The 27,423-nt window shown below is 38.0% G+C and overlaps 1 protein-coding gene across 6 annotated transcripts in view; it reads right to left on the reverse strand.

Annotated features, from left to right (window-relative positions):
- Positions 1 to 27,423, reverse strand: part of dmd (dystrophin) — a 241,529-nt gene that overhangs the window by 193,384 nt on the left and 20,722 nt on the right. For all 6 annotated transcript variants that reach the window (XR_008393479.1, XM_053675989.1, XM_053675988.1 and 3 more), the window contains exons 5-16: positions 26,568 to 26,660; positions 25,963 to 26,135; positions 25,664 to 25,782; positions 24,361 to 24,539; positions 18,935 to 19,069; positions 16,613 to 16,804; positions 13,194 to 13,375; positions 11,925 to 12,075; positions 8,061 to 8,180; positions 4,331 to 4,432; positions 3,949 to 4,056; positions 113 to 292 (exon numbers count right to left, since the gene is read on the reverse strand). Coding sequence is in view for 5 of the 6 variants with exons in the window: in XM_053675989.1 (XP_053531964.1) it covers positions 113 to 292; positions 3,949 to 4,056; positions 4,331 to 4,432; positions 8,061 to 8,180; positions 11,925 to 12,075; positions 13,194 to 13,375; positions 16,613 to 16,804; positions 18,935 to 19,069; positions 24,361 to 24,539; positions 25,664 to 25,782; positions 25,963 to 26,135; positions 26,568 to 26,660 (1,734 nt within the window). In the remaining variant the exon portion in view is untranslated. The remainder of the gene's footprint in view (positions 1 to 112; positions 293 to 3,948; positions 4,057 to 4,330; positions 4,433 to 8,060; positions 8,181 to 11,924; positions 12,076 to 13,193; positions 13,376 to 16,612; positions 16,805 to 18,934; positions 19,070 to 24,360; positions 24,540 to 25,663; positions 25,783 to 25,962; positions 26,136 to 26,567; positions 26,661 to 27,423) is intronic.

A 27,423-nucleotide genomic window follows, 5' to 3' on the forward strand; every position in this document is an offset into this window, starting at 1 on the left:
TACAAATGTAAAGAAAAAGTGGTACAAAAAAGGTGTAAAGTTAGTACAGTGAGATCAGATAAATATTTCATAAACTATAAAATAAGAACAGGATAATATAGATAAACTTCACCTTGGTGCTTGTGAGCTGAAGTGACTGTACTAGTTTGTCCCACCGCTGAGCAAACTTTTCTAACTTTGCTTCAAGTTTTTCTGATGCCGGCTTATTCCTAATGCTGGACAACAGATCTTGAACAAGGGAGCAAAGTTTGTCCATGGTCTGTCTTTTGAGCTCAATGTCTGCTTTCAGAATCTGTGTAATACAATCAGTTTTCAAATGTATAAACATATTTATATCACTTTTCATCTTCTAAATATGTGTATAGTTGCTAGTTCTTACATTTGTCTACACACCCAACACACAAACACCCCTCATTAAAAGTATACACTATAGACTATAGATTTTGTTATACACTATAGATATGTGGGCTTATGATAAAAAGATGAATAGATTAGAAGATAGATCAGAATTTCAGTTTTCATATTTACATCTAGATGTGTTAAACAACTTAGAACAGGGCACCTCTGGTGGCAGACCACCCAATATTTAGGTTAGCAAAAGTATTGAAACAGATAGGCTTTGAGTAAATTAAAGTAAATACACTTAATATTCGAGTATGCTTGAAGCCTAAGCCTTTACTAACTCTTGGCTATTCAGTCATATGGCTGAAATGCATATGCATTTTTTTTGTAACTGAAAGACACACAAGCGACATTTTTCTACACTCCAAGGAAAACTGTTTTGAGTGACACGTAATATTTGGTTGTATATCCTTTGCTTGCAATAACAGCATCAAGCTGGCGACCCAAGGACATCATCAAATTGTTACATTCTTTTTTTGTGGTTCTTTTCCAGGCTTGAACCACAGCTTCTTTCAGTTGTTGTTTGTTTTGAGGGCTTTCTCCTCTTCAGGAGGTGAAATGCTGCTCAAATGGGTTACGGTCTGGTGACTGACTTGGCCAGTCTAAAGCCTTACACTTTTTCCCCTGATGTCCTTTGCTGTGTCGGCAGTGCGTTTTGGGTCATTGTTTTGCTGCATGATGAAGCTCCTTACAATTAGGCTGGGCATGTGTCTGTAAAATGGCAGACAGAATGTTTCTGTAAACTTATGAATTCACACTGCTGCTACCATCATGAGTTACATTACTAATAAAGATTAGTGAGCCTGTTCCAAAAGCAGCCTTGAAGCCCAAGCAATGGGCTACCTCCACCTTGCTTGTATGTTTCGGATCATGAGCAGATCCTTTCTTCCTCCACACTTCGGCATTTCCATCACTTTGGTAAAGGTTAATCTTGGTTCCAGTATGTTTGTGGCTCATCTCTGTATTTCTTAGCAAATTTCAATCTGGCTTTCTGATTTCTACTGTTGATGAGTGGTTTGTATCTTGCGATATGGTAAGTCTTTTAAATTGTGATACCTTCACCACTGCCCTGTGGAGGTTGTTGGTGATGTGACTGTTGATTTTGAGGTTTTCTTCACAGTTCTCATGAGGTTTCTGTCATCAACTGCTGCTCTTTTCCTTGGCTGACCTGTTTGATGTCTGGTTGTTGGTACACCAGTGGTTTCTTTCTTTTTCAGGACATTCCAAATTATTGTATTAGCTATACCCAATGCTTGGCATGCAGTGGCTCTGATGGATTTTCCATCGTTTTCCCTGGCTTTTCTCCCATAATCAGCTCTCTGAACTTCATGTTAATTCATCCTTTTTAACAACAAATGCAGTCTTCACAGGTGAAACCTAGGGCTCGACCCAAACATAGACTTTCAATGCTATTAATTGTTCAAACAATCAATCTAACATTGCACACCTGGGCAACAAGAAACACCTGTCAGTCAAATGTTCCAATATTTTTGATCACTTGAGAAATGGGTGGGTTCAAACAAAAGTTGCCATGCCTAAGTTGTGTAACAACAAGCTGTTTCAATTAATTACTACTCCAAATTCAGACTGTTAAAAAAGGGGATAAATACTTATTAATTAAGCAGTTTTTAGATTTAAAATAAATAATTCTGAAGACGTAAATAATCTACTTCATTTTATTTCAGTAGAGTCACTTCAAAAGGAGCAGGGAAAAATATAATTTTGCTGTTAAATTTGATGTTGCAACACAGCAAAACGCCAAATAATCACTAGGGGTGAATACCTGAGGCAATACTACAATACTTGGAGGCACTGTATATACAGTGCCCTCCACTAGTATTGGCACCCTTGGAAAATACAAGCAAAGAAGGCTGTGAAAAATTGTCTTTTATTTCTAACCTTCTGATCTTTTGTTCAAATAATTCACAAAAATACTCTGTTCTCATGCATACCAAACAATTGCAAATGCAACATAAATTTATCGAAAAATATCTTTGTTAAATATAGGTGTGCCACAATTATTGGCACCCTTATGAATTCATATGAGAAAAATATATTTGAAATATATTTCCATTGATATTTTACATTTTTTTAGTACACCTGAGTGACTAGGAACAGGAAATTGTTCAACCATGATACAAATATGACACATAGGCCAAAATCCCTTAGTCATTCATAACAATGGGTAAGACCAAGGAATATAGCTGTGATGTGCGGCAATAGGTTGTTGAGCTTCACAAAATGGGGCGTGGCTATAAGAAAATAGCACAAGCATTGAAAATGCCCATTTCCACCATCAGGGCAATAATTAAGAAGTTCCAGTCAACTGGAAATGTTATGAATCAACCTGGAATTGGACGTGTGTCTATATCATCTCAACGCACTGTGAAGAGGATGGTTCGAGTGGCCAAAAAAATCTCCAAGGATCACAGCTGGAGAACTGCAGAAGTTAGTTGCGTCTTTGGGTCAGAAAGTCTCCACAACTACAATCTGAAGTCACCTACATCACCACAAGTTGTTTGCAAGGGTTTCAAGAAAGAAACCTCTACTCTCATCTAAAAACAAACTCGAGCGTCTTCAGTGTGCCAGACACTACTGGAACTTCAAATGGGATCGTGTTCTATGGTCAGATGAAACCAAAATAGAGCTTTTTGGTAATAAACACCAGAGGTGGTTTGGGTGCACACAGAGAGGTAGCCGTATAGAAAAGTACCTCATGCCCATGGTTAAATATGGTGGTGGCTCTTTAATGTTTTGGACATTGACCTGGACATGACCTGGACATGACCTGGACATGACCTGGACATGACCTGGACATTTTGTTAGGATACATGGCATCATGGACTCTATAAAATCTCAACAAATATTAAATTAAAACCTGACTGCCTCTGCCAGAATGCCAGAAGCTTAAAATGGGCCGTGGTTGGATCTTCCAGCAGGACAATGATCCAAAACATACATCACAATCAACACAAAAATGAGCCACAAAATCAAGGTCCTGCCATGGCCATCTCAGTGCCCTATCTCTAAACCCATAGAAAAGCTGTGGGGTGAACTGAAGAGGAGAGTCCACCAGTGTGGACCTCAAAATTTGAAGGATCTGGAGAGATTCTGTATGGAGGAACGGTCTCAGATCCCTTTTAATGTATTCTCCAACCTCATCAAGAATTATAGGAGAAGACTCAGAGCTGTTATCTTGGCAAAAGGTGGTAGCACAAAGTATTGACTAAAAGGGTGCCAATAATTGTTGCACATTTAACAAAGATTTTTTTTGATAAACCTGTGTTTTGTTTGCAATTGTTTGATATCCATTATAGCAGAGTATGTTTGTGAATTTTTTAACAAAAAATCAATAGGTTAAACAATAAAGACAATTTTTCACAGCATTCTTTGCTCATATTTAGCAAAGGTGAAAATATTAGTGAAGGGCACTGTTTGCACATAACCAGATTTCATAATTGATTTACTAAAATATTCTGTTGTAAAGCTATGTAAAAACATGCTGAAAATACTTTGAACAGAGGAATAATGCACACAATAACTTACAGCAAGTTTTCTGAGATTCGCCGTCACTTCATTGTGATCAGTGGTACCACTGCTTTGGATAGAAAGAAATAACTGCTCCTTCTGTGTTAGCCAGGACTCAAACATATGCTGAAAAAATGACAGTTGGTTGGGTGGGAACACAATCATGAAGTGAAGGACTTCTGCTCCTTATGAGCATTGTTGTTTAAAGGGTTATTTCAATACATAGACACTGGTTAGTTCTGGTGGCTTTGTTGACACCCTCTGCAACCGTAGCCCTTATTAACATTACCAATAATCGTAATAATGAAATAACAATAAATAAACCAAATATACGATGTACAATTTGATGAAAATATTGTACTTTATTTGAAACTAAAGCCTTTTTGTTCCTCATCAGTACCTGTTCCTCAGTGAAATCCTGCCAACTCCTCAGGATCTTCTGAATAAGGATCCACCGGTCCTCCGTCCATTTACAGATGGCTGCCCATCGCTCTCCAAGGTTCTGTGTGATGAACATACAGGTAATATATTAGTTTTGTTCACTAAAAGTAAGGGTATGAAGGCTCCCAAACCCAAAGCAAATGCTGTTTGCTACATTCCCATTGAGGAGGGATGATAGGAAGCCCTAAGTACTATACTTGACATTCTTGTCAGATGTAGATTACAGTAAATTACATGTTTTCTTCCAAGCATGCTATTTCATGACAATACTGAAGGAGGAATTATGCAGATGAAAGGGGTTATTACTGAGCATGTACTGTACAGTGACTTGCAAAATCACAGGGTGTCTCAAAAGTCCCGTACATAGGAGAAATTAACACTTTTTAGCAAAATGACTTTTGCTCATACTTATATATTTTATAATTTATATACTTATGTAAATTATGTAAAGTATGAACCTCATTATGAATGCATCATAGATTTGGGGAATTAGTAACTACGGGGGCAAATACATTTACACACAGTCCCAGTTGGTGTTTATATATATATATATATATATATATATATATATATATATATATATATATATATATATATATATATATATATAAGGTTTATGTTCACAATCGATTAGTTGGCCAATTATTTTTGATTAATCGGATTTTGGGGCCGGGCAACTTCCAGTACCATTTTTTCATTTATTTAAAATAAAACCCACAAGCTGAGTGTTACAAATATAAACTTAAGACACACAGACTGACACCAGAATATATATATATATATAACTAATTTTGGACTGTAATTCAGTGCTTTTTTATGCATCCATAAAAATACATAAATACTTAAATAATACAATATAAACTCGGTGTGACATTTCACTTGACTCTCTGAATTATCTTTTGTTTATTTTATCCATCAATGCGACACTTGAACTTCTCTACCACTTATAGGTTTTTGCAAATTATCATTACATTTGTAAATACATTTAAAATAAATCAATGAACGATCGTCAGCTCAGCTAACGTGATCTTTGTGAATGCATGCGAATAACCAAATTGATAAATTCATAACTTCTCATTTGAATATATTTTGATACATTTAACAAAAAAATATATAATATTTAAACATTTTAAAAACTTTCCTACGGACCCCCTGCAATTACACCACTGACCACTGCACTAGACCGTAGAGTATATAGTGTATAGTGTAAGTGTATAGTACTTCATTTGGGACACAACTTTAGTATTTACTCTCCGAAGCGTGTTTTCAGAACAGAAGTAACGTAATGAGGAAATGTACCGCGCGCAGACCAACTAATGGACAATGAGATTCATTGACAACGATTTTCATAATCGATTATTATCGTTTTTATCGATTAGTTGTTGCAGCTCTGATTATATATATATATATATATATATATATATATATATATATATATATATATATATATATATATACACATACATACATATATATATATATATATATATATATGTATATATATATATACACATACATATATATATATATATATATATATATATATATATATATATATATATATACATATATACATATATATATACATATATACATATATATATACATATATATATACATATATATATACATATATATATATATATATATATATATATATATATAAATATATATATATATACATATATATATACATATATACATATATATATATATATATATATATATATACATATATATATATATATATATATATATATATATATATATATATATATATATATATATATATATATATACACACATACACACCCCCATTGGGAAAATAATAAATAAAAACAATATATTAGATGTTTAAAAATATTACATAATTCATAACCGATACCTGTTTGTCAAGTATACACCAATCATGATGTGGCCCAACAAGCTCAAATTTCATTGGACATGTGGAGCGGAACGGTAATGTGGAATGGAGAGGTAATTTCCTGGTATAATTTATAAATTGGTTGAAAACTGCAGAGCCACCGTCTGTTTTCAGATGAGTATCATTCTTTCCAATCTGAATGGACAGCCAAATTTGCATTTGTAGAAATGCATTAATGGTAAGTAGTATTCAATTTACTCTCACTTACGTATTGCATTTGGTATTGTTTTACCATTGGATGAAGCCAGTTATCCAATCATTTAATCATGTGGCAGCAGCACAATGCATGTGTGGTCTTCTACTCATGCAGATATAGGTGAAGAGCTTCAGTTAATATTCACATCAAACATCAGCAAGAGAGAAAAAAAGTGACTCTGTAACTTTAACTGTGTCATTGTTGTGGGTGCTAGATTGGCTAGTTTGAGCATTTCAGAATCTGCTGCTCTCCTGTGATTTTACCACACAACAGTCTCAAGAGTTTACAATGAATGGTGCGAAAAACTAAAAAACATTGAGTGAGTAACAGTTCTGTGGGCAGAAATGCCTTGTTTATAAGAGAGGTCAGAGGAAAATGGCCAGATTGGTTGGACCTGGCATGAAGGATAAAGTAACTCCAATAATCACTCTTTACAACCATGGTGAGCATAAAAGCATAATCAGCATGTACAAAATACCAAACCTTGAGGTGGATGGGCTACAACAGTAGAAGACCACATTGGGTTCCACTCCTGTCAGCCAAGAACAGGAATGTGAGGCTATCATGTGCACAGACTCACCGAAAGTGGTCAGTTGATTAGAAAAATAATCACCTGGTCTTTTTCCTAGTCTTCAACTGTCCAGTTTTAGTGAGCCCATGCCCATGACAGACTCAGATTCTTGTTCTTGGGTGCCAGGATGTTCCACTCACCAGATTTTTAGTTTTTCGTACCATTCTGTGTAAACACTAGAGACAGTTCTGTGTGAAAACCCAGGAAATCAGCAGTTACTGAAATACTCATACCAGCCCATCTGGCACCACCAGCCATGCCATGGTTAAAGTCAGAGATCACTTTTTTCATTCTGATGTTTGATGTGAACATTAACTGAAACTCTTGACCTGTATCTGCATGATTTTATGTATTGTGCTGCTGCCACATGATTGAATGATTGTATAACTGCATAAATGTGCAGATGTACTGGTGTTCCTATTGAAGTGTCTTAAATGACCTCTTTTTGTAATCAAGGGTAGAAAGTGCTGATAAGAAATACATTCAATTCAGAAATTAATAATCTGTAATAAGTAATAATAATTGGGGCGGCTGTGGGTCAGGTGGTAGAGCGGGTTGTCCACTAATCGTAGGGTTGGCGGTTCGATTCCCGGCCCACGTGACTCCACATGCCGAAGTGTCCTTGGGCAAGACACTGAACCCCAAGTTGCTCCCGATGGCAAACTACCCTGGTCTGTGAGTGAATGGGTGAATGGGTGAATGAGAACAAGTGTAAAGCGCTTTATAGAATTGCTAAAGTTAAAAAAAGTACCATAGAAGTGCAGACCATTTACCATTTAATAAAACTGCTAATTACATAGATAAGTAATTACTAAAAATTAACTTTTTAAATGAAGGGAATACATGTAATATGTGTATAGTTTATTTATTCATTATTCATCATTATTTATGTATTTAATGAATTATTCTACTATTTATTAATTTCATTCTGACGTCAGTGCATGAAAAATAATTTAATCTGTCATTGAGGGTTAAGGATGCCAGTACTGAATATTCACCTGTAGTTTCTCCTCCAGTGCGGCAGTAGCACCGTCTCCGCTGCTTTCATCCACTACTACAACCATGTGAGTCAGAGAGTTCACTCGTACCTGCTCCATTTCCAGATCCTCTTGTAACAGCTTTATAGACACAATAAACAAAATAATAATTAAATAAACAAATGTCATATGAAACACATATATACAAACCCTATAAAGCCAAAGGTTTCTGGATATCTGACCATCGCACCCACATGGGGGATTTCCCTAAACTGCCACAAAATTTGCAATGCACAATTGTGTAGGATGTCTTTGTATGCTGGAACATTCCAATTTCCCTTCACTGGACCTAAGGGGCCCAAACATCCAGTATGACAATGCCCCTGTTCACAAAGCAAGGTCTATGAAGACATGGTTTGCCAGAGTTGGAGTGGAAGAACTTGACTGGCCTGCACAGAGCTCTGACCTGAACCCCACTGAACACCTTTGTGTTGGATGAATTGCACATCCTCGCTGGATATCAGTGCCTGACCTCACTAATGTTCTTGTGTTTGAGGGTTTTTCCAGACTTGTTCGGTTTCAATGATCCAAGTTGTCTCAGATCCATGACTCAGCTTTTTTTTTTTTTTTTTTTTTTGCATATGTGAACACAACAAATAAACTCTAAACTCTGACCCCTCTAAAGTGACCCACACCATACGGTTCATGATGGTTCATTTGTGGTGAATTTTGTGGTCCAATTGATTTGTGCATTGTGAAAACAAAGTGGTCTCAGTCTGCTTCACATTTTGCTTTATGGATAAAGAACTTGATATGTAGTGCTGTACATACGCAGCTCCTGTTTTCCGTCACCTAACAAAATGTTTTTTTTTAAATACTCAAATGGCCTTCCATGGGGTCATGCGGTCCCACAACAAGGTCAGCAGAGTAAGGTGACAACATGACAGATAAGCTAAAAAAAAAGTCACTGTGGCACTAGTAATTATGCTATAGAAGTTGTTAGGCAACAGAAATATCAACATTGCGTTAGTGACATGAAAAATAGTCACTGTATAATACTATTAGTAAGCAGTATGTTTTTAATATATGTAACATATGCATGCATTTTGTGTACCCCAAACACTTACTCTCATCAGAGCTTGAGTTGATTTTTATGCTTCAGCATAAAAAAAAATTCTGGTATTTCACTTCAAATCTATTTTGCCTTCTTCTATTTCAGCAAATCACAGCATCATTCAATTCAATTCAATTCAGTTTTGTTTGTATAGCGCTTTTAACAATGGACATTGTCCCAAAGCAGCATTAAAGAAATATATAAATTCAGGATATAGATTTTAAATGTATGAATATATCCAATCATGTAAAGCAACAATTTTGAATGCCATTATTCAGTGTTACACAGCTATCAGGGAGTTTTCCTTGCCATCGTCGCATCTGGCTCGCTCATTAGGAATAAATTTATCATTTATATCAGGATTTTATAAATAGATTTATAAGCTGCATTGTAACAATGTACATAGTTAAAAGCACTACACAAATAAAATGTCATTTAATTGAATATTACACTATGGTAATAGAGTCATGGTGTGAACAACAAGTGGTCTGAGATCTCATCAATGCTACCGTAAATGTCCAGAAAGAGAATTGAGTCCCCTTGTATTGTGAACACCAAAAGTACTGAGGCCATTTTCAGCTAGTTCCCTTTCAGGTCCACTTTAACAGGACTGAGAATGGTTCATTTAAAAAGAACTATATGTGAAAACACACTGAATGGGTAATTGCCCACACCCACACTCCAAAATCTAGTGGAAAGAGTGGAGTTTATTATAACAGCAAAGCGGGGACTAAATCTGAAATGGGATGTTCAACAAGCACATATGGGTGTAACTGTCAGGTGTTCACAAACTTTTGGCCATATAGTGTTTATAACACCATTGCTTTCTTTCCCATTGCTAATCTTATATATCTGTACAGTGGTGCTTGAGAGTTTGTGAACCTTTTAGAATGTTCTATATTTCCACATAAATCTGATGTAAGACATCATCAGATTTTCACACAAGTCCTAAAAGTATATAAAGAGAACCCAATTAAATAAATGAGACAAAAATATTATGCATGGTCATTTATTTATTGAAGAAAATGAGCCACTATTTCATATCTGAGAGTGGTAAAAGTATGTGAACCTTTGCTTATTGTGCAGCAATAACTGAAACTAAACGTTTCCAGTAACTGTTGATCACTCCTGCACATTGGCTTGGAGGAATTTTAGACCATTCCTCAGTACAGAACTCACATGAACGGCTTGCTTCAGGTCCTTCCACAACATTTCCATTGGATTAAAGTCAGACCTTTGACAAAGCATTAACTTTATTCTTCTTTAACCATCCTTTGGTAGAATGACTTGTGTGTTACGGGTCATTGTCTTGTTGCATGAACCACTTTCTCTTGAGATTCAGCTCACGGATAGACATCATGACATTTTCCTTTAGAATTCACTGATATACTTCAGAATTCATTGTTCCATCAATGATGGCAAGCTCTCCTGGCCCAGATGCGGTGAAACAGGCCCAAACCATGATATGACCACCACCGTGTTTCATAAATGGGATAAGGTTTTTCTGCTGGAATGCACCATTTTCCTTTCTAGATACATAACACTTTTCAATTAAACCAAAAAGTTCTATTTCGGTAGGGCAGAAATGTTCTTTTTGGAGAATAGTGGCTTTCTCCTTGCAACCCTGCCATGCACGCCATTGTTTTTCAGTGTTCTCCTGATGGTGAACTCATGAACATTAACATTAGTCAATGTGAGAGAGGCTTTAGTTGCTTGGTATTTACCCTGGGTTCCTTTGTGACCTTGTGGACTATTACACGTCTTGTACATGTCTGGAGTGATCTTTGTTGGTCAACCAGTCTTGGGGACAAGGGTAACAATGGTATTTCTTCCATTTGTACACAATCTGTCCAACTGTGGATTGGTTGAGTCCAAACACTTTAGAAATGGTTTTGTAACCGTTTCCAGCCTGATGAGCTTCAACAACTGTTTTTTGAGGTCCTCAGAATTCGGCTTTGTTCATGCCATGATAAACTTAGACAAATATGTGTTGTGAAGCTCAGACTTAAATAGAACAGGGCACTCACTCACACCTAATTGTCATCTCTTTGATTGAAACCACCTGCCTCTAATTTCACCTTCAAATTAACTGCTAATCCTAGCAGTTCTATACTTTTGCCATTTACAGATATGTTATACTACATAATTTTTCTCCATAAATGACCACATATAATATTTTTGCCTCATTTTTTAAATTGGGTTCTCTTTGTGAACTTTTAAAACTTGTGTGAAAATTTTGTTTTCATGATGTTTTAGGTCATATTTATGCAGATGTACAGAAAATTCTAAAGGGTTCACAAACTTTCGAGCTCCACTGTTTATTTGGTCTGAATACATCTTCTTTAGAAAATTCAGGCAAGCAAAAAATAATCAAGCAGTAAAAAAGGTGGTTTCTAAATTTCAAGAACCTGAATTTTTACAACCTGATTTCCCCACCAGATTTTTTTAATCTAAATTTATTACTACCTATATTATTAAACCTAAATTCTCAATGGCCTGAATGTCAAAGAAGTGAATTACCTCCATAGACTCCATAGTCAGCTTTAGGTATAATTTATAGTAATACTTCTATGTGTAAGTGCTACAATTAACCCAACTACCAAATCACCATAAGCATTCCATTTCTGTCCACGAAACAAATCAACCCTTCATAAATTAGCAGAAAACATCAATACTACATGATTAGTTTTGTATGTATACTGTCTCATTTCATTAAATGAGTGAAATACAAATATGTTATAAAGATTTTTAGCTCTGGTTAAAAATGGTACCTTGTGCTCTTCAATTTGATGTTTTAGATCTTCAATTTCCGGACCTAAAGGCTGGGCTTCTATTTGCTTAATACGAGCTTCAGTAACATCTAACCAGGTGGAGAGCTGTTCCAACTGCTGATTCTGCAGGTTCATTAAAACTTCATGAAGCCTTGAAATCACCAAAAGTAAATGACAATTAATACAAGGTATTATCTTAGTTTCAATACACTAATGTATGGTCAACACTTTGTGGCCACCTGACCATCACACCCATATGTGGTTCTTCCCGAAACTGCTGCCACAAAGTTGGAAGCACACAATTGTACAGGATGTCTTTGTATGCTGCAGCATTATGATTTCCCTTTACTGGAACTAAGGAGCCAAACCTGTTCCAGCATTACAATGCCCCTGTGCACAAAGTGAAGTCCATGAGGTTTTCCAAGGTTGGTGTGGAAAAACCTGCTGAACACCTTTGGGATGAACTGGAATGCCGACTGTGCCCCAGGCCTCCTCAGCAAACATCAGTGCCTCACCTCGGCTGAATTTGAAAATCCCCACAGCCACGCTCCAACATCTAGTGGAAAGCCTTCTCAGAAGAGTGGAGGTTTTTATAACAGCAAAGGGGGACTAAATCTAGAATGGGATGTTCAAAAACACATATAGGTGTGATGTTCAGGTGTCCACAAACCTTTGGCCATATAGTGAATAACATTGCATGATTTACAGTAGAATTATGGCACACTTCCTGTTTGTGTGGAAATATGTGTGAAATATGATAACTGGTTGTCTCATCATGAAAACACAATGGAAGATAAAAAAAAAAAGATCAAGACAATTTAGCATAATGGATATCTTGACATCGTACTGACAACATTGTGTTTGAATCTGATGAATTCCCCAGTAAGGATTTAAATGTCAAATGCACAAAATCCAATTTTAATAGATATGATTGTTTGTGGTAATAGAGAGTTAGTGGATGTGATTATGAACTGTTTGTCTTCTTGCCATATGCCTATCATGGTATATGCAAGTGAAACTGGATGTTTCAAAAACGGATATTTTAGAAAAATATCAAAGATGGGCGCTATTGAACCCAGGGCCACACCCAGCACCATTCATTCTTTTGACAGTTTTTGATGGCCAGCACTTCTGATGTTTGTGGCAAGTTTTGTGAGTTTTTGAGCATGGCAAGCACCTCAAACTGAGTAGTTGAAAAAAATACTGTAACAGAGTCAATAAACCTAAAGTAGAAACTTGATATAAAGGAAGTTCATTATTTATTATTACCTGCTTTGTTGTTCCATACTGGCCACTCGTAAATGTTCCCAGCGAGAGTTTAACAGATTCATCTGCTCCCGAATTTCATTCTCCTCATCTTCAGTCAACTGCCCTTCAGCCAAGAGGATGCTCCCTGCCTTTAGCACATTACCTACACTTCCCTGATGGGCAGTCAGCTCAATCATGTATCCCTAGAAACCATTGTTATCAAACACAAACGTACACACAGACAAAAAACATTAATATATTCACTAGAAGCAAGCACCAAGATAAATCCAAGGGAGGCCAGTATAAATGGGCTGGCAAAGCTAAGACCCCCTTGTCTTTCAAACATAAAAATTCATTAAGCAGTCCCTCCAGGATTTTGTGATTGCAGAAATTAATGCAAAATCAAGCATGCAAGTTTTCAAAATTACCGCAAATTTTCCACAGATTTGGGCCAAGACACATCATGTGATGTCATCACAACACGCCATGTGACATCATTACATTCAGTCAAAGCTCTCTTCGATTCATGTGCATAAAACATGAGTAGAGCTAAAAGGTCGCATTTACCAACTCATTTCGCCAATTCAAGTAGTTTCCCGCAAAAAAGCTTAAAAAAAAAAAAAAAAAAAAAAAAAAAAAAAAAAACCAAACTCTGGAAGTTGCATTGCAAATTTTGAAAAAAGCCACAGCAAAATCAAGCATTTTTGGCCACAACAATTACCAAAAAAAAAAAAAAAAAAAAAAAAAAAAAAAAAAAAAAAACCACAAATCCTGTATGAACTGATTAAGGTTTTATTTTTGGCATCCCTATCAGACTAAGACACAAATTAATGTTGCTTATTATTATGATTATTATTATTAGCACAACAGCACTAAAATGGTTTTAAGAAAATACACAGAATGGTATGAAGAGTTTTGATATTCAATTCAATTCAATTAAATTTTATTTGTATAGCGCTTTTTACAATAGACATCCACTGATATCCACTGTATCTGGTGTAATGGCTTTTTATGATGTAAATCTGAAAGACTTGAGCACTGTAATATTTAACAATCTAAACATTGCAATACAATCCCCTCCAAAATATAGCATAGCACATTTTGTAACAGACTACCCAATTTGTAGGCGAGCAAAAATATTAGAAAAATATGTGACTGACAGGTGTCAGAGGAATTGCATACACTGGGCATAGCCAATACAACGATTTGGAATGTCCTGCAAAAGAAAGAACCCGCCGGTGTACTGAGCAACAGACGGGTCAAATGGGTCGGCCAAGGAAAACCCAAAAACAACAATCAGTGACAACAACACTCTCCACGGTTCACAGGTGAAGGTATCATAATTTACTGTTCGAAGAAGACGACATATATTGATGTGACATATACATATATGTGACATATATCTGATACTGTATATAGACATATATCAGAAACATAGCGGCTATACAACAAGAAGCAAACCACTCATCAGCAGCAAGAATCGGAAAGCCAGATTAGAATTCACAAAGAAATACAGAGATCAGCCACAAATGTTCTGGAACCAAAATTAAACTCTACCAAAGTGGTGAAAACCCAAGTGTGGAGACAGAAAGGATCTGCTCATGATCCAAAACATACAAGCTCATCAGTGAAACATGGTGGAGGTAGTGTCATGTCTTGGGCTTGCATGGCTGCTTCTGGAACAGGCTCACTAATCTTTATTGATGTTGTAACTCATGTAGCAGCAGAATGAATCCAGAAGATCTTTTGGTATGCCAATTTACAGAGAAATACATCCAAATTAATCAGGAGGAACTTTATCATGCAGCAAGACCATGATCCAAAACACACTGCCAACTCAACAGAGAACTATCGGGGGGAAAAGCAGAACGTTTTAGACTGGCCAAGTCAATCACCAGACCTTAACCCAGTTGAGCAGCATTTCACCTCCTGAAGAGGAGAAGAGCAGAAACCCCCCGAAACCAACAACAACTGAAAGAAGCTGTGGTAATAGCCTGGAAAAGCATCACAAAAGAAGTAGCCAACAACTTGTTAAATGTAAATTAGTCGGAGGCTTGATGCAGTTGTTGCGGGCAAGGGATAGAATCAAATATTAAATGTTATTTACTTTAATTTACTATAATAAGACTTCTCTGTTCTTATACTTTTGCTCACCTAAAAATTGGGTGATCTGATACAAAAGGTTCTATGTTTTATGTTATTTCACACATCTAGATGTAAATACCATGAAATAAAAGCTGAATACCTAAACTCTTGTCTTTTGATCTCAAACCCAAATGTCTTTGGTTTATAGCACAACCAATGAATTGGCGTTGTTGTTCCAATAGTTTCAAAGGGGACTGTTAGACTCGGTGGACAATAAAGTATGTGCACATTTTTAAACTTTCTCCAACACACAATTATCAATTTGTCAAAAATAATTTTCAACTTCAGACAGCATCAGACACCTACTTTATTACATTATTTAGAAACTACTTGATCGATATGCATTCATGCAATCCAGAACTATAAATGGTGCGTATATCAAGATGACCTTAATAAACTAGTTAATTAGGATGCATATATTTCTTAATTTCATACAAAACTGTATTTTATTACTAAGTGACCCTTTTTGGCTTTCCATGATCACAGCTCCACCTTATGTAGAGTACACTTCAGCATCTGATAGCAAGACCAAAATACACTATCTGATGGCAAGTCAGCAGTAGTAATTTCTGACATACAAAGCATCTCTCTGTCGGTGATAAGCTGGACATCTCCAAGTTTATCAAGTATCACTTCACAATTTAGGAAAACAAAATCTTCACCCTGACAATCTCCTAATCCAGTTTACACGCTGCTCTAAGAAGCACTCCCAGCCTATATGTTGTATTAATTGTTTAGCTCAGCATTCAGAGTAGAATCGTGAGCAGGCATAGGCTAAGTCTTAGCCACACTACTTAGCATATTGGGTGAACTTGGAAATGAAATGGCAAATTGGGAAGTTAAAACAGAATCACATAATTGCATTTGCAATAAATGCATACATTGTATTTTCATAAGATTAGGCTATATACTTGACAAAATGCAACTTAAAACATACAATGGATTAAAAAAAAAATTAACCGCAAATACAAGTATGTGATTCTGTTTTCACTTCCCTATCTATCTATCTATCTATATCTATCTATATCTATCTATCTATCTATATATATATATATATATATATATATATATATATATATATATATATATATATATATATATATAGAGAGAGAGAGAGAGAGAGAGAGAGAGAGAGAGAGAGAGAGAGATAGATGGATAGATAGACAGAGAGAGAGAGAGATTTGGGAAGTCAGATGCATAAAATGCTTTTTTTTGGCACAAACTACCTAAAATAGACATACAAGTATGAGAAGGCATGCAATATTCTATCACACTAATACACTTTTAGAAATTACCTCATGAGTGTGAAACTGCTCCTTCACTTCTTCTACCAAAGAAGAGATAGGTGGCTGAGCTTGTAGGCCGTCCTCTGCAGACAGAAGCCACGTCAAGACCTCTTCGAGGGAATTCTGGTAACTCTCTAGCTGGCTTGTGCCATGTTGTAGAGGACCAGTGGAAGGCCACATATCCTCTGGACTTTCTGAAGTCTGCATATGGTAAAGATTTTTTTTTTTTAACATAAAAATCTACATTCCAGTAATTTGGTCATTAGAAACATTTACTACATCAAAATCTTTTGGTGCTTCGTTTTATTAAAAACTCATTTTAGTGTTATGCCTAGTTTTCAAGAAAAAAGACAATTTTGTATCGGAACATGTAATTGCAGACAGATACAATCAGGGTGGTTCAAACCTCACTTGATAGTTTGGAATGTGGATGTAGCAGCACAGAAGCACACAGCACAACAAAAACAAAATCTGACAACAAAATATTCATCTTAAAAAGCTGCATTTTTGAAAACAAATACATGTTACAAACAAATTCTTGCTAGCCATTGCTCTATTGTATTAATCGTATTGTATTTAGCACCTTGCAAGGCAGCTCTGCTGTCATTATTGTGTGAGTGTGTGTGTTTTTTTTTTAATGGATAAATGAGAAACAATGTAAAGCGCTTTGTAGAACCACTAGGGTTAAAAGGCACTATATAAGTGCAGACCATTTACCAGAGTAAAGTGTTCACAGACAGTTTTGAACCACAGATGTTTTTAGTGTGAGGAAGTAAAAACAGCAGAGAGCTACCTTCTGATATTAACTCTGAAATAATTCCTAAAACTCTGACTGAAGAGTTTATTAAGCCACACATTAAATCTGTGCAATCTTATCACTTTCAGCTGCTTTTAAGTCAGACAAGGTACATGCTCATTTGCATACTCAAAAATAAGCAAAAATTGTATTGTTTGGCACCAAACTCATTAAAACCACCCATTACATACAATATACTACATATACAGGTATGCTACACATTACTTGTGCTCACATATGCTCAAGGTAACCATCACAATATATTTAATATATTGTATTGTATATAAAATATATATTTTTATATAGAATTCTTAAGCAATTATGAGCAATCTTAAGAAGGATAATCTTAAGCATACCATTATCTTATTCCAGATCCAGTCTTTATATTGGAGCAATTTATGTCCTTTTTCGTAGGCTCAGTAGTCAGTAGTGTTAAACTTTACAAATTGTCTTAGCAGATGTGTATGGACGTGTGTGTGTATGGTCACAGCAGCTTAATTATTATTTGGAATGAAGAGCTAATGGGTGTACTGTTATTATTACTTATTTTTTTAACAATACCAAAGGTAAACCTCAACTTTATCACTGATTATTGCACGTTTATATATGGAATATACTGAAGTTTAAATTGCATATTTGTATTACATTTAAAGCATTTAACAGATGCCCATATCCAGAGTTACTTACAGAACTGCTTTGGAGTCTCTACCAAAAACACATCCTCATGCTAGTTCACTAGGTCAGGGAACATTTTGTGAAAACTAGTCATTTTTATTATTGGCATTAATTAAAGAATATGAAAAATAAAGAAAGCAAGCAAACACAAACCCATAAATTAAGACAAATAAAACTCACCAGTCAATAATGACCAATGAAATGCTGCCATATAAACAGAGGATGGGCCAGTCTGTCTACAAATAGCCATAAGCCGTAAACAAATGCCTCAGCTGACAGAAGATTAAGGTCATGCTTATGAAGGAAATGATGTTTAAATACCGGTATGATTTTATTTTTGGAGAATAAAAGCTAGCTAATAAATTGGTTTGGTTTAGATGCAGCATGTTGGCCGAGACAGTTAAAATAATGTTTAAAAAAATTGCGGTTTCCCTATTTGACATGCTTGATGTGCATGATCATCTGGGTATAGTGTACATATTTTTTCTTCTTCCTTTTTTGTGTCACACCATTTTCTTGTCACCATAATTAATTCACACCTAATTCACATTTTCTGTAATTTGGGTGTCGATTTCAACTTTTCAGGTGCTGTTACACTGGTAAATATTTTTACTGCAGTAAAAAACAAGTCAAAATAATTCTCTTTCTGCCATTGTCTTCTCCATTTAGTGTTTCCAGCCGTCTGTGCACTTTTTACAATTTGGTGGGTGTCACTAAATGCAAATTAGCTGTGACGGACTTTACAGGTGATCTCCATGCACAAGCGAGTATGAAGAAAATCAGCGTTTCAGAAACTTTTGTAAATTCGGTGTAAAACCTTGTTTTTCAGCAAACACACATGATGTGCTATAGAGACTAACCAGTGTGACGGGGGTCTTTCTTGTCTGTTCAGGAGACCGAACATACGCAGCCTGAGTGAAAGCATAGCTTTTGTAGCGTAACTTATTTGAAGGAGACTGGCTGCGTACTGGACTTTGAGCCACACTGACTGTGATCTGAGAGAGGAAGAGAAAAACACAAGAGATTAAACATTACAAAGCAACAATAAAAGAGAACATTGGAATAAATAAAACAAAGCACAGTTACAAGACAGAAACAGGAATACAATACAAAATTGCAAGGGGAAAAAAGATAGAGAATATTCATGCCAGAGACCAAGAGGTGGTAAAAATGTTACTTAACAGTTACGTAAAAAAATAAAATTAAAAAAATTTTTTTTAAAAAGATGGCATTCTTACAATGCTGAAAAATTATTTTAGAATAGATTCTGAGTTATTCAGCCAGATGCAGGTTTTCCATACTCAAATATCATACATCATTACACATTAATGCCACAACTAGACACTACTTGAATATGATTTCAATGTATTGGTCACACTACAAAAATGTTACCTTACAAGTATCTTGAATATAGGCAAATTCAACTAATATAATAAGTCTATTTCTACACATTCTTACTAATTTAAAGCTTGAAATTCATTCTCGCATTTCATTCTCGAAGGTTTATCTGCCAAAATTATCTGATAAAATAGAATAAGACCATGTTAAGCTTGAAATATGTCTAGAAATAATAATATTATATTTGTTATAATTAGAAATATTACAAAACCTTTCCTTTATTTAACGTATTTTCATGTGCTATCATTTTTGTGGTGTACTAGCAAACCCTAAGATTCACTTGAGCAGGAGGAGAATGCCTAACATTACTAAAGGTTCTTACCTAAGGTGTCTGCTTGTACCAGAAAAGTCTCCAGTTACATCCTTTCACTTTAAATGCCCATAAAATCAAAATGGGTGTTTTGGAACTCATTGTAAATGTTTTGGTGTTACATATATAATTGCACATATAACACAAATAATTGCTTTGTAGATGACTTAATGTTATCTTTATAGTTCATCAAAAAATATCTATAACTCATCTTGCACTTGGTGGAATAAAATACTACTCTCATCCAACTATATGCTCTCAAGAATGGTTATGTCCCTCCCAAATGATTCGGCCAGTTATAGATCAACCCAGCAGATAGCCACAAATATAGGAATTTGGCAAACAAATATGTTAGCACGTTATACATAAGCTGTCATATCACAGCAAACCAGTGACTACATTTCCCATACTGTACGGTGGCCTACAAACATGGCCACCATGGACTACAATTCCCAGAACACTCACTCTCACACACACACACACACACACACACACACACACACACACTCATTCTTATCATGCACACCTTTATTCAATTCACTGCACTCACAATCACGCTATAAAAGAGACTTTTTGAACACTATGACTTTGAAAGTATTACGCTTGGTTGCGTAGTCTCGGTCGTATTTCCAAGCCTTATCGTGTTTGCTTTTCTGATCATGGACTTTGTTTACCCTGTTGTCCTTGATTCTCTGTTCTGCCTGGTTTAGCCTGTCTGCCTGTTCATTTGACCGTAGTCTGCCTTGGGCTTTGTTTTCTGCCTGATCCATTGTACTTCACATTGTTTGATTAAACTGCCATACCTGAACTTGCTTCCGTCTCAGCCTCCAGTATGTGACAGAATACTTCGCCGCAACATGGAAGCAGCAGGAGTACATGGAGGTGTCTTTCCACCATTCACATCAGTCCAGTTTCCCCAGTGGATGGACATAGAACTCCCAAAGCCGCATTATGGATTGGGCGGCAATTCATGTTTCACAGCCAAATGTATTTTTCGAGCCTGGTGAACCCCAAGCCTGACAAGAGGCAGTGGCTCGGTTTCATTTTATCTCGGCTTTATGGCCCGGCCCGTGATTGGGCAGAGTATCTGGCCAGTGCATGGTCAAGTGCCCTCAACAATGTAACTCAGTTTGCAGAACTATTCATGAAGGAGTTTGGGCGTCCAGGGCAGCGCTACTACCTGGATCAACTTTTGAGGAGAGTCAGTGTGACGAGCAAGTCTGAAGTGCCAATCCAAACCTACTATTAGTGTATTGACAGGGCATCCTCCACAGTCCAGCTTCAGCCCCCCGGCTGACAGGACAGTGGTTGAGGTGACGCAGACCTGCAAGACCGAGTGCTGCGGTAAAGAGGCCCAGCTACAATGTCCCACATGCAGGAAACTTGGGATCCATGGATCATATTTCTGCTCTTGGGGATGTTTCAAGAGCAGCTGGTGTGCTCACAAACAGCTCCACAAGAGAGCACCTGCAGAGATCCAGCTGGAGGTCAACGTGGCGACGTCATCTCCACAACTCAAACCTGAGACCCATGAGGTGGTCTCACCTGCAGAGCTCCAGCCGGAGGTCAATGTGTTGACTTCAGCTCCAGAGCTCCAACCTGAGAAAAACGAGGTGGTCTCACCTGCAGAGCTACAGCCGGAGGTCAACATGGCGACCTCGTCCCCAGAGCTCCAGCACGAAACCCATGAGGCTGTCTCATATCCAGAGCATGAACCTGAGACCCATGAGGTGGTCTCACCTGCCGAGCCCCAGCTAGAGGTCAACGTGGCGACCACTGCTCCCGAGCTACAGCATGAGACCCATGAGGTGGTCTCATATACAGAACTCCAGCCAGAGGTCAATGAGGTGACCTCACCTCCAGGGCTCCAACCTGAGACCCATGAGGTGGTCTCACCCACAGAGCTCCAGCCGGAGGTCAACATGGCGACCTCCTCCCCAGAGCTCCAGCACGAAACCCATGAGGTTGTCTCATATCCAGAGCATGAATCTGAGACCCATGAGGTGGTCTCACCTGCCGAGCCCCAGCCAGAGGTCAACGTGGCGACCACTGCTCCCGAGCTACAGCATGAGATCCATGAGGTGGTCTCATATACAGAGCTCCAGCCAGAGGTCAATGTGGTGACATCAGCTCCAGAGCTATAACCTGAGACCAACGAGATGGTCTCACCTGCAGAGCTCCAGCATGAGACACACAAGGTATTCTCATCCCCAGTGCTCCAGCATAAAGTCAAGTTGCTGCTAGAGGTCAATGAGGTGACCTCGCAAGCCATGTTCCTGTCTGAGGTAGAAGAGACGGCCTCTCAAGCCAAGTTCCTGTCCAAGGTCCAAGAGGCAACCTCTCAAGCCAAGTTCCTGTCTGAGGTCGAAGAGGTGGCCTCTCATGCCAAGTTCCTGTCCGAGGTTGAAGAGATGGCCTCCCACACCAAGTTCCAGCTAAAGATCGACAAGGTAACATCCCATGCCAAGTTCCAGCTAAAGATCGACGAGGTGACCTCCCACGCTAAGTTTCAGTCTGAGATCGATGATGTGACCTTCCACGCCACGTACCAGTCTGAGATCGACGTTGTGACCTTCCACACCAAGTTCCAGTCTGAAACCGACGTCACGACCAACCAGGTTCTACACATGCCAGAGTCTGTTGACACGATCAACCAGGTGCTCCTCACGCCTGAAACCGATGTCACGACCAACCAGGTTCTGTTCATGCCTGAAGTCGACGTCACAACCAACCAAGTTATTCTCATGCTAGAGTCGGTCGTCATGACCAACCAAGTTGTGCTCACGCCCAAGTCTGCTGACACGGACAACCAAGTTCTGCTCATGCCCGAGTCTGCTGACACAGGCAACCAAGTTTTCCTCACGCCCGAGTCTGCTGACACAGCCAACCAAGTTCAAAGTCAATGGTGAACAACGCTCAGACTCTCTGACTGAGGATGCCACTCAGCAGCCTTGTTCTACTGAGGAAGTTTCTTCGCCTACCGTTGCAGCCAAGAGCTCCGCTTTTCTTCCCTTCTCTGCCGTGGATGCCACTACGCCAGGGTTCTATATGGACGTCGCTCCATTTTCCCATGCCACTAAGGACGTCAATCTGCCTCCCTGCTCCACTGAGGACGTTGCTCTGCCTTCCTGCTATGCTGAGGACGTCGCTCTGCCTTCCTGCTCCGCTGAGGACGTCGCTCTGGCTTCCTGCTCCGCTGAGGACGTCGCTCTGGCTTCCTGCTCCGCTGAGGACGTCGCTCTGGCTTCCTGCTCCGCTGAGGAAGTCGCTCTGGCTTCCTGCTCCACTGAGGACGTCACTCTGGCTTCCTGCTCCGCTGAAGACATCGCTCTGCCTTCCTACTCCGCTGAGGATGCCACTCTGCCTTCCTGCTCCGCTGAGGACGTCGTTCTGCCTTCCTGCTCCACTGAGAACGTCGCTCTGCCTTCCTGCTCCGCTGAGGATGTCGATACACACTCAAGAAAGGCCGAGGAGATGGCCCACTAAGTCAACTTCCAAAGCCTGGATCTCATCTAATGACCCCGGAGAACCAGCCCCAGCCTCATGTGTGCTCCTCGGCTCCTTGAGAAATCTGCTACTTGTCAGACAATGCCTGCATAGGAACCTGAGGGGCTGTGAAGACATTTTGCCAGAGGGCCAGGACTACCGGGGAGGGAGTGTATTTTGGTGCTGTGGGGGGACGACTACATTTCCCATACTGCACAGTGGCCTACAAACATGGCTTCGCAAAGTCATAGTGTTCAAAAAGTGTTAGTGTTCTGTGTGTGTGTGCGAGTGTTCTCGGAATTCCAGTCCATGGCGTCATGGACTGCAATTCCGAGAACACTCGCACACACACACACAGAACACTAACACTTTTTGAACACTATGACTTTGCAAAGTATTACGCTTGGTTGCATGGTCTCTGTCGTTTTTCCAAGCCTTATCGTGTTTGCGTTCTGATCATGGACTTTGTTTACCCTGTTGACCTCGATTCTCTGTTCTGCCTAGTTTAGCCTGTCTGCCTGATCATTTGACCCTAGTCTGCCTTGGACATTGTTTTCTGCCTGATTCATTGTACTTCATATTGTTTGATTAAACTGCCATACCTGAACTTGCTTTCGTCTTAGCAGCCTCCATTACATGACATAAGCCTACCATTTGTATGACAGTGATGAACCTGTGCCATACACACTATTGCCATTGCTTGAAAAACAAATGGGGCTTGGTTATCTAGTATATGATCCTAGTCAACTGATAGATGTAGGTGAAAGTGACATTAAAAATGCTCCAGTTATAAGCAAGCTTTTGTTATATTTATCTTCCATATTTAAATAAGTTTGTTTGTTTTAAGATTTATGGTGAGTATGGCATATCCTGCATTATAAATCAACTCTATATTTCATTCAGATAACTAATAAAGAATAAATATCAAGAGACAGAATCAAATCACAACCCTCAAAATGGGAAATTTATAATCATGGTTCCTTTTTGTATACTTATAAGCCAAAAGACAAGAGCTTTTCAAATACAGTTACGTTAACTTAAACAACTGTAAACAATGCTTTTCCAGACTAGATGTAATGTTGAAGAACTGACCTGCTGGGAGTAACGTTGCTGTGTCTGAAAGTGGAAATGTTTCTCTTTAGTGATTACAGCCTGGGGCAGAGTCTCAACCTCCTCTATGGCCTCCATACTCACACCATGGGGCAGAACTTGAAACAGGGAGGTGATGTACATAATTATAGACTTCTTATCTGGAGAAGCAGTAGCCACATCTAGAGGAGGGAAAGAACCACATAAAATTAATCACTCAATTAATTCATTCATTCATTCATATTTATTTGTTTATTAAACTCAGCTTTGTCCTGGCCAGGGCCATGTGGATGAGTGTATGAGGCAAGGACACACGCACACGCACGCACACGCACGCACACGCACGCACACGCACGCACACGCACGCACACGCACGCACACGCACGCACACGCACGCACACGCACGCACCAAGGGGCAATTTAGTTTTCAATCCATTTGCTAGCATGTTTTAGGAGATGGGAAGAAACCAGACCAGAGGAACAAGAGGAAACACAAATGGACACAGGGAGAAAATGCACAGAATAGAGGTTGCACAAATGTTAATTTTCACCAGTCAACCAGAAAAGTAAAAAAGTAGTGAACTAGTAGACTAGTCATCTTTTTCATAGTTTAAGCAAAACCTGATTCAGGATGCCAGATCAGCAAAGAATATCAAACTGCACATCTATTAGCCATACACAGCCTAAAAATTCCATTTTTAGGTTCAGTACTAATTTAGGCTATACTGTTAACCACAAAAATGTGCATAATTACGAACACCTGGAAATATATTAACAAAGTACATTTAGGCAGCTTTCTTTATCATATGCATCACTGTTCTTTCTATTGCGTTGACTAATCAACAGCTTACCACAGAGGTGATTGATGAACTAGTCAATTAGTCGATGTAACCTTAGGACAGAAACTCCACAGAGACAGTAACCCAAGCTCATAATAAAACAGGGAACCCTGGAAATGTGCTGCACACCAGTGTGCCACCTCAACAGACATTTTACATACTTAATGTACATTGCAAATTGTAAAGTGTTTGCTCTACCAAATGTATTACACAGACAACTATTAGTATACTCAGGTTCATACAATTTCACTGTTTTTTTCTTTAGTTATATGCATGAAAACACTATGTTTAAGTATTATGGCTATACAGCATACCCATATATTTAAGATCAAAACTGCATGCAGTAATCATTTTTGACCATTTGCATGAAGGGTGCCAACAATTATGCAGTTACCTAAAGAACAACTCATGCATATTACTACAAGTGCAACAAAAGCAAATGTAAATATAAGTAGAAGAATAGATACCCTCAGGGTCAAGCAGCCGTTCAATGCCTAAATGCCTTTCAGAAATGGCGAACGCATGATCCAACCTGTCAAAAGCTTTATCCATGTGTTCCACCACATCCCAATCAAACAGCTCCGGCCTTGCAAAAATAAAAACAAAATCCCATACATTTCCTTACCATTTATTTCCCAACTGTTAAAAAGAACCTTAGACATAAGAAAAGTTTACAGGGTATAGAAAAAAAATTATATTCGTTTTACTACAAATAACACTTCAGTGGCTGCATGCACAAATATTTGGCACTACTGGTAGCACTAACCTGTGGCTATGGATAAGAGCATTAAATGCCAGACCATCTTCCCAGCTGCTAGAGAAGTTTACAACATTGACCTGTGGGTAGCTCTTGGTGGACTGCCTAACCCAGCTCAACAGAATCTTCTCACTGTTGGTTTGCTTTAAGTTTGCCATCACATCTTTCATCACATCCTTCACCTAGAATAGAAGAAAAACTTTACAAAGTGTTGTTGCTCTTCTTGACCACTTTGCCTACTTCCTTTCTGTAAAATGTGCATCAATTTAACTGGTAACTTGCTGCCAAATTATTTGTCAGTTTCCTGTTTTATTTGAGAACACCATACTATACAGCTCACTTTATTAGGAACCTGGTACCGCATGCATAACAGTTTCTAGAGTTTACAGAGAATGGTACAAAAAATAAATAATCCAGTAATCCAAAATAAAAATCCAGTGAGCAGTGATTCTGTAGCAGAAATGCATTGTTGGTAACAGCGTGTAGAGGAGAACAGCCAGACTGGTTTGACTCAAAAAGAAGTCTATTTTACAACCATGGTGAGCAGAAAAGTACCTGAAAACACACATGTTGAACCTTGCAGTAGTTGGGCTACATGACTCATGCATTTTTACCTGCCAGTGAAGAATTATGCTCCAGATGAGTCCCAAAGTCAATTTATGATTGCCATCGACAATGTCAGCTCCTCCAATATTCACCAGCTCAACCTAGAAGTAGTACATAAATTTAAAAAAAAATGTAACTGTTTATATTTCAATATGGGAAGTGAATTTGTATTTTACAAGCCTAAATTATTCATTCATGTTTTCTCATAAATTCACTCCCCAAATTTTAAAACGTGTCTATTGAACATGTTTTCATTTAAGAGCTATCTCACACCTTCAGTATGCTGTCTTACTAGTAATATTTCCCTAAAAGATGCTCAATTTAAGTTTTTAAATTATCATTTAAAAAATCTTCCTGAATTACTCCATAAATTATATAGTACTATAAATATACACACCAAGCACTTTATTAGGAACACCTGTACATCGACTCATTCATGCAAATATCTAAAGTCTAATCAGCCGATCGTGTGGAAGCAATGCAATGCATAAACCCATGCAGAGACAGGCCAGAACCCTCAGGTAATTCTCAAATCAGAATAGCGAGAAAATGTGAGCTCATTGGCATGGTTTTTGATGCCTGACGGGCTGGTTTGAATATTTCTATAAGTGCTAATTTCCTGGGATTTTCACACACAACAGTCTCTAGAGATTACTCAGAATGGTGCAATAAAGTAAAAACATCCAGTGATGGGCAGTTCTGCAGACAGAAATGACTTGTTGATGACAGAGTTCAAAGGGGAATGGCCAGACTGGTTCGAGCTGAGATAAAGGTAACTCAAATAACCTCTCTGTACAATTGTGGTGAGCAGAAAAGAATCTCACAATGCACAACATGTCAAACCTTGATGCATATGGGCTACAA

The sequence above is a fragment of the Ictalurus punctatus genome, chromosome 26 (genome assembly GCF_001660625.3).
Source record: "Ictalurus punctatus breed USDA103 chromosome 26, Coco_2.0, whole genome shotgun sequence".
NCBI lineage: Eukaryota > Metazoa > Chordata > Actinopteri > Siluriformes > Ictaluridae > Ictalurus > Ictalurus punctatus.